This window comes from Aquila chrysaetos, chromosome 4 (genome assembly GCF_900496995.4).
Source record: "Aquila chrysaetos chrysaetos chromosome 4, bAquChr1.4, whole genome shotgun sequence".
Taxonomy (NCBI): Eukaryota; Metazoa; Chordata; class Aves; order Accipitriformes; family Accipitridae; genus Aquila; species Aquila chrysaetos.
The window spans coordinates 62,272,026-62,278,025 of record NC_044007.1 but is presented as its reverse complement, the minus strand read 5'-3'; the positions used below and the strand labels follow the sequence as shown (position 1 = coordinate 62,278,025).

General features: G+C 42.8%; 1 protein-coding gene across 10 annotated transcripts in view; it reads left to right on the top strand.

Annotated features, from left to right (window-relative positions):
• The first annotated feature begins 2,831 nt into the window (after positions 1-2,831).
• The window catches only part of RTTN (rotatin), a 91,843-nt gene continuing 88,674 nt past the window's right edge, over positions 2,832-6,000 (top strand). For 9 of the 10 annotated variants that reach the window (XM_041123140.1, XM_041123138.1, XM_030012492.2 and 6 more), the window contains exons 1-3: positions 2,832-2,913; positions 3,705-3,892; positions 4,544-4,742. In XM_041123140.1, the coding sequence (XP_040979074.1) occupies positions 2,883-2,913; positions 3,705-3,892; positions 4,544-4,742 (418 nt within the window). In that variant the 5' untranslated portion in view covers positions 2,832-2,882. Of the gene's footprint in view, positions 2,914-3,263; positions 3,543-3,704; positions 3,893-4,543; positions 4,743-6,000 lie in introns of those variants that run through there. The other variant, XM_041123139.1, reaches the window with a different exon arrangement.

Sequence of the window (6,000 nt, the reverse complement as noted above, 5' to 3'; positions counted from 1 at the left end):
TCATTCGTGCACCTGCAGTTACATGCAAAAACTTGATGAGCATAGACACACAACAATGTCCACTACCTGTCCACCTATCATCAATTTATCAGGATAGAACCCAACTGATACAGAAGAGATTAAAAAAAATTATTGGAATTATAGAAGCCAAGCTTGTGAGGAGACAGGAGTAGGCAGCTCTTTAAAGTTCATCTTACGTAGAGTGCAGTAAGGAAGCAACGAGGGACAATGTAAATGAGATTCAGTGACTAATTTCCCCAGTGGTGATACTCCTACACATTTTGACTGCAGATCAGTAAGAATATACGTGGTAGAAGAGACGTCCAGGTTAAATAATGCCAACGGAGAGGAAAAAGTCAAACTGGCTTCAGAAGCAGTTCTGGGAACCTGCAAGCTAATGGGAACAAGCAGGTAAGAGGGAAAGCGGAGGCACTAGTGGGAGTCCAAAACAGGAGACACAGATGCAGAGGGAATCAGCATTCCCAGTAATGAGAGACTAGTCTTCTGCTATTTAGGTTGTCTCATAATGCCAACAATAATTATTGAACCCATCCACCATTTTTTTTCATTTTTAACATCCAGTAAAATGTTGGTGATTTTTGTTTGGGTTTTGGGGGGTTTGGTTTTTTTTGCGATATACACTTTGCCCTTAACATATCTCTCCTCTGTTTGTAACAGTGAAAATTTGATTACCGGTGATCATCTTGAATACCAGTCTTGAGCCATGATAGCATAAAATATATTGCACCAGCTGATACAGCATGCTCCTGGATCACTGTTTTGGGTACACAATTACCCCCTTTTCTGGTCTAAAACAAGAGCAGCAAAATTGAAGCTGCTTTTCAAGGTTAGGAATATTTTTTTAAGTTGAACTTAATTAGGCCTTCGGTTAAGAAAATCTGGATGAAATGCCAACACTTACAGTGCAGGAGTATATAAGCCATGGAGAGTGCGTGTGTCACCTGTGTGTTGGCAACAACTCTATGAATCGTTCGTGTAGCTATTAATTCAGACACTGAAGACAGTGTAAGAAAACATTTGTTTTTCTGATGCAATATAGATTGACCATATTTAAAGAGGTGAGGAGGACCTGGATCGAACAGTCCTGTAGATGTGAATGATGCATCTCTTCCTCCTGAAGAAATGTTTTTATTTAGTCTATTTTGGGAAATGACTGCTTCAACAATTCCTTCTCCTTGCTGGACAAATGAGATACAAATCCATTCTATTATTATCGTGAGTCTCATATGGGGTCTCATAAAGTTCCCACCAGTCCTATTTGGGGAAATGTGAGCTGCCCTGTGCGCATCTGATTAGAGCTCTTAGTATTTCATTACATGAGCATATCGTGCACAGCTAAAAGGAATTTTTACTCAGTCAGTGATGCTTCTTTTGTAACTGCTCTTGAAAAGCACTGATAGATCCATGTGAGTTGAGCCTCTTGTGGAAAAAAAACCCTCATTGCAGCAATCATAGTGCATTTATAATTAGCTTAATAAAATCGCTTCGTTTTATTGCTCCACAGATAGAAATACTGTCTTGCAAAACGATGGACAGTTCTGAGTTGCAATTAAAAATTTAGTACAACCTTGATACAGCAGATGGAGGACATTAATGTAAGTTTGCCATGAAAGAATAGCACAGCGATGGAGACCAGGGTGGAAAAACAATTAGACATAAGCTGAGAGGGCAGTGACCTACATCCTTTTAGAAATCATTTGCATATACTGTACTGCACTTTTCACATTTTTGTTGGGTGCTGATAAAAATGTACTTTCTCATGCAATACGTGATATAAAAAAGAAATTGTGAAGATTACAAGGCCATAGTCTTTTGCGCACTTGCAGTTACACTCAAAAACTTCACGAGCATATACACACAACAATGTCCGTCGCTTGTTCACCTATCATCAATTTATTTTTTTCCCATTATGATGGCAAGCACAATCTTTCAAAAATAAGATCAGCCCTCTGGTCAGACGACCTATGATGTACCATGCGTCTTTATGATATGTTTAAGAAACTCTGCTTTGGGGAATTGCCTTGTGCTACAAACAAAGCAGTGTAATTCTGGAGTCTGGGTTACATAAAAAAGAAAAACGAACCCCCCTCGTGATCCACCTCCTCCTTCAGCCCCTTATCCATTTGCTTTACTAGAGCCAGCAAGAGCTATGTCCAGAGGGCTGTCAGACACAGCAAAGAAACATTCGCAAATACTCAGTTATTGCTACACACAGAAATCGCTCCCTGGCTTCTAGACCGGGGCCATGCAGGCACTGAAGGATGAAGAAACACATCATGACTGGACTGCGACAGCAAAAAAAAAAAAAAAAATTCGGTCTTTGCAGAAGTCAATGCTGCACATACGCGTCGAAGAACGACGGCAGAATTTAAGACACGACAATCCATCGTGCTACAGGTGCGTGCGGAGCTCACACCCCCGTGACAGGCCGACCACCAAGGTCACAGCCCCTCTCCGGGCAGAGAACGGCAGCTGCTCTTGACATGTTTACTACCCCCAACGCTGCCAGACGGGCAGCCCGTCCGGCTTCGGGGGAACTACCCCCCCCCGGACCACCACCTCGTCCCCCGGGTGCCGCACTCGGAGCCCTACAAGTGGGGATACGCGGATTTTCACACTGCAGGGCCGGTTTCTCGCCCTCAGGCCTCCCCACCCGCCCCGCCGGCTGCCGTAGCGGGCCGAGCGGGCTCGGCGCGGGGCCGCATGGGAGTTGTAGTCCCTTTTGCGCCCGCAGCGGGCCATAAAGGGGAGGGGAGGCGGACTACGTTTCCCAAGGTGCACCACGGCTGCCGTTGGCCCGGCGGGGCGGGCTGGCGGCGGAATCGGCGCGGCGGTTGAATGCCGGCGGGGAGAGGGGCGCGATGGAGTTGTCGTCGCTCGTCAGGAAGCTGGGTAACGGCTCCCGTCTCCCTCCCGGGGCAGCGGGCTCGGCTGCCGAGGGGCGCCGGGGCCTTCCCGACCCCTCCGCGGGGCTGCGTGTGTGTGGGGGGCGGCGAGGGGCCTGCTCCCCGCCCGCCTACAGCGCCGTGGGGGTTTCACCCGTGAAACGGGCCCGTCGGTTGCGTGTGGGAGGGAGCCCGGCCGCTGGCCTGGGAGGGAGCGGGGGGGCTGCTTCCTTCCTCGGCAGTCGCGGAGAGCGGCAGCCCCTGCCCGACCTCCGCGTCCACACGGCCGCCCCCCCCCCCCGGACCCCCCGCTAGTTTTCCGCCCTGTGCTTTTCCACTCTTCTCCCCGCTGCAGACGTGGGAGGGGACGGTGACACACGGTGGTGCTTCCCTAGGAAACGCCGAAGGCTTTCCCCTTCAGAAAGGGGGTGCCTGTCGATTCGATAGGCTTGGGTAGATTTTTTGTCCGATTTGTGAGTCTGTGGCAGCTTTCGGTATCCACAGTGTACTGAGATAGAAGTTTTCAGAATTGTGTGCTTCAAGAAAAAGGCCATCCTCATGTTTTACCCTTAGCATCAGATTATATCAGTGTATTTTTTAGAATTTCACACTTTTAACTTGATTAGCTTGCTGCTGGTGAGTGCAGTCATGTTTCTCTTCCTGGTAAGCATAATACTGACAGCATAAAAGCCAGCTTTTTCACACATCTTTGACAGTATTCTGTTTGTCCAAATAAGAAATAAGTTGTGTCAGATGATTTCATGGGGTTTTTAATCTTTTTTTTTGGGGGGGGGACAGGTCACGAACTGGCAGAGATAAGAGAACGATCTCTGAAGACTATTCTGTTTAAATTGGATCATAACTTGATTTCATATGCTGATCTGGTCCATGAAAAAGTGCTTTTCCTTAATCTTTTGGAGTGGTTCAATTTTCCAGTTGTACCAATGAAAGAGGAAATACTAAATTTTGTGAACATCTTGATCAAGGTATGACATAATAACATTTATTTGCATTTAAGCTATATGTCTTTAGCATGCTAAAGCTAAATAAACCTGGATGTTATTTGCTTTTGTAGCTCCATGTAATGAGATTTTTAGAGTGTTTTATAAAGACATGAATAATAAAACCACACATGTGGCAGAAATGAAAACAAATTGAGTGACTTGTAATGGATCAGAGGGATAGCTGAAAAAAAAAATCATTCTTTTCTGGGTTTCTACTTTAGTTCCTCTGCTTCTTCAGTTTCTCACTTAGTGTTTAATTTCTTCTTTGGAACGTGATTTCAGCTAAGCACTTGCACTGTTCCTGGAAAGTGAAGATTTGAATAACGGTGAAACTTATTTTAAAAAAGTTGAGAAAACATTACAGGAATTTCAGAGATCTCGGATTCTTACATTCCTTGTGTTTTAATCACTAAACTGCAGCTATGCAGAGGGAAAAAAAAATCCCATCCTTGATAGTGATGGATGGTCTAAACAAATAAAGGCAAAATCTAACTTAAGTTTTCATTACAACTCAGTCTTTCCTTTCCTACCCCTGCCCCCCCCCCCCAAAAAAAAAAAACCAACCCCAAACCTAACAACTGAAACCTTGAGACTCTTCAGGCTAACTTTGTCATTTATTTGTCCTAATCCTAGCATCCACCTGCTGCCCAGAAAATGATTGGAATTGGTGCAGTGGAATTCTTCTCTCAGCTTCGCCCCAATGTGGATCCAAACTTGCAGGCTATAATTGATGGGATTGTGGATGGACTGTTCTTTCTTCCTTCTGTACTTCCTTCTAGTTCTTTATCAGTATGTTATCAAACTCGGTCTCAGCCTTCAGTAGATCAACCAGGTAAATTACATATTTTGAAGTATGATTTATTTCAAATGAAAATAAATTAAATTAAAAGCTTCTAGGCTATGAAAAGTTGAGGTTTTCAGGCATAGTAGGCAAATTATTCCCGAGAGATCAGTGAAGTGTATGGTAAGCAGATTCTGCCAGAGAAAGTGTGAGTTAAATCAGATAGTGCCATTCCTGTAATGGAACTCTCTGCACAAGAACAATCCTGTTGTTTGTAATCAGACCTTCTCTGTCCATTTCTTCAGTGTGTAATATCTTTGCTATAATGTAAAAGGGCATGACACAGGAGTAACTTCCAAAGACAGCTTTGTGGCAGCAAGTGTAGCAACTTTGAACAAACCTGTAATTAAGCCAGTATGCTTTGCTGCTTTTCTTTGCATAGTAGGCTTTTAACTTTGAAAGCAGTTCAAATCTTAAACAAAAAAAAACAAAACAAAAAAAAGGAAGCAGTAACCGATCCTAGTAGAATTATTTTTAAAAATACATTAGTGGTATGCATTATCTGCTTAGTTTTGGATAAGTATTTGTCATAGAAAAATACGCAAACTTTGTTTAAGATTTCATATTATGTTTGAAGTGCTTCACATATATGTGAGGTGCTATTACTTGCTTCTGTTATCTAGCTTATTATCTATCTGTCACAATGATTTACAGTGCCTCTTAGATATAGTCAAGAAGTAAACCCATGTGGTTCTTTTCTTCTGCCTTAAAAACTTTAGCACAAAGTATAGAGGAGAAAATTATGTACCATGGAGGTCCTTACTTCATCCTCCTGGTTCCTGTGGGAAAGACACTGCTGTTATACTGCCTGACACCTCTGTCACTCATACTGTGCAATCTCAGAAATAAAAGTAATTATTCTATGATTTCTGCAGCCTGTCTAATACTTAGAGTTTTTGTTTGCTAGAACTATGTGGTGGCTGGTGATTGAGTTTTTTTTTTTTCTTTCTCTTTTTCTTTCGTTCTTTCTTTCACATAGGGGCAGATTTTTACCTAAGATTGCCACTGTACGGGGAATAATATAATAATTTTTTACATATGCATACTTAAGCTATATCTTTTTGATTCTACCCAATTGAAGTATTGTACATAATTTCTACTTATGCTGTAAATTGTATACATGTGTGGATTAAATAATGCTTAATAACAGTAGTGTTGGTTTTTTTCTTTCTATTTCAACTTCAGTTACTGGGAAAACTGTAAACTAATAATCTGGGCATTATCTAGTTTGATCCTTTGAACCAAATAT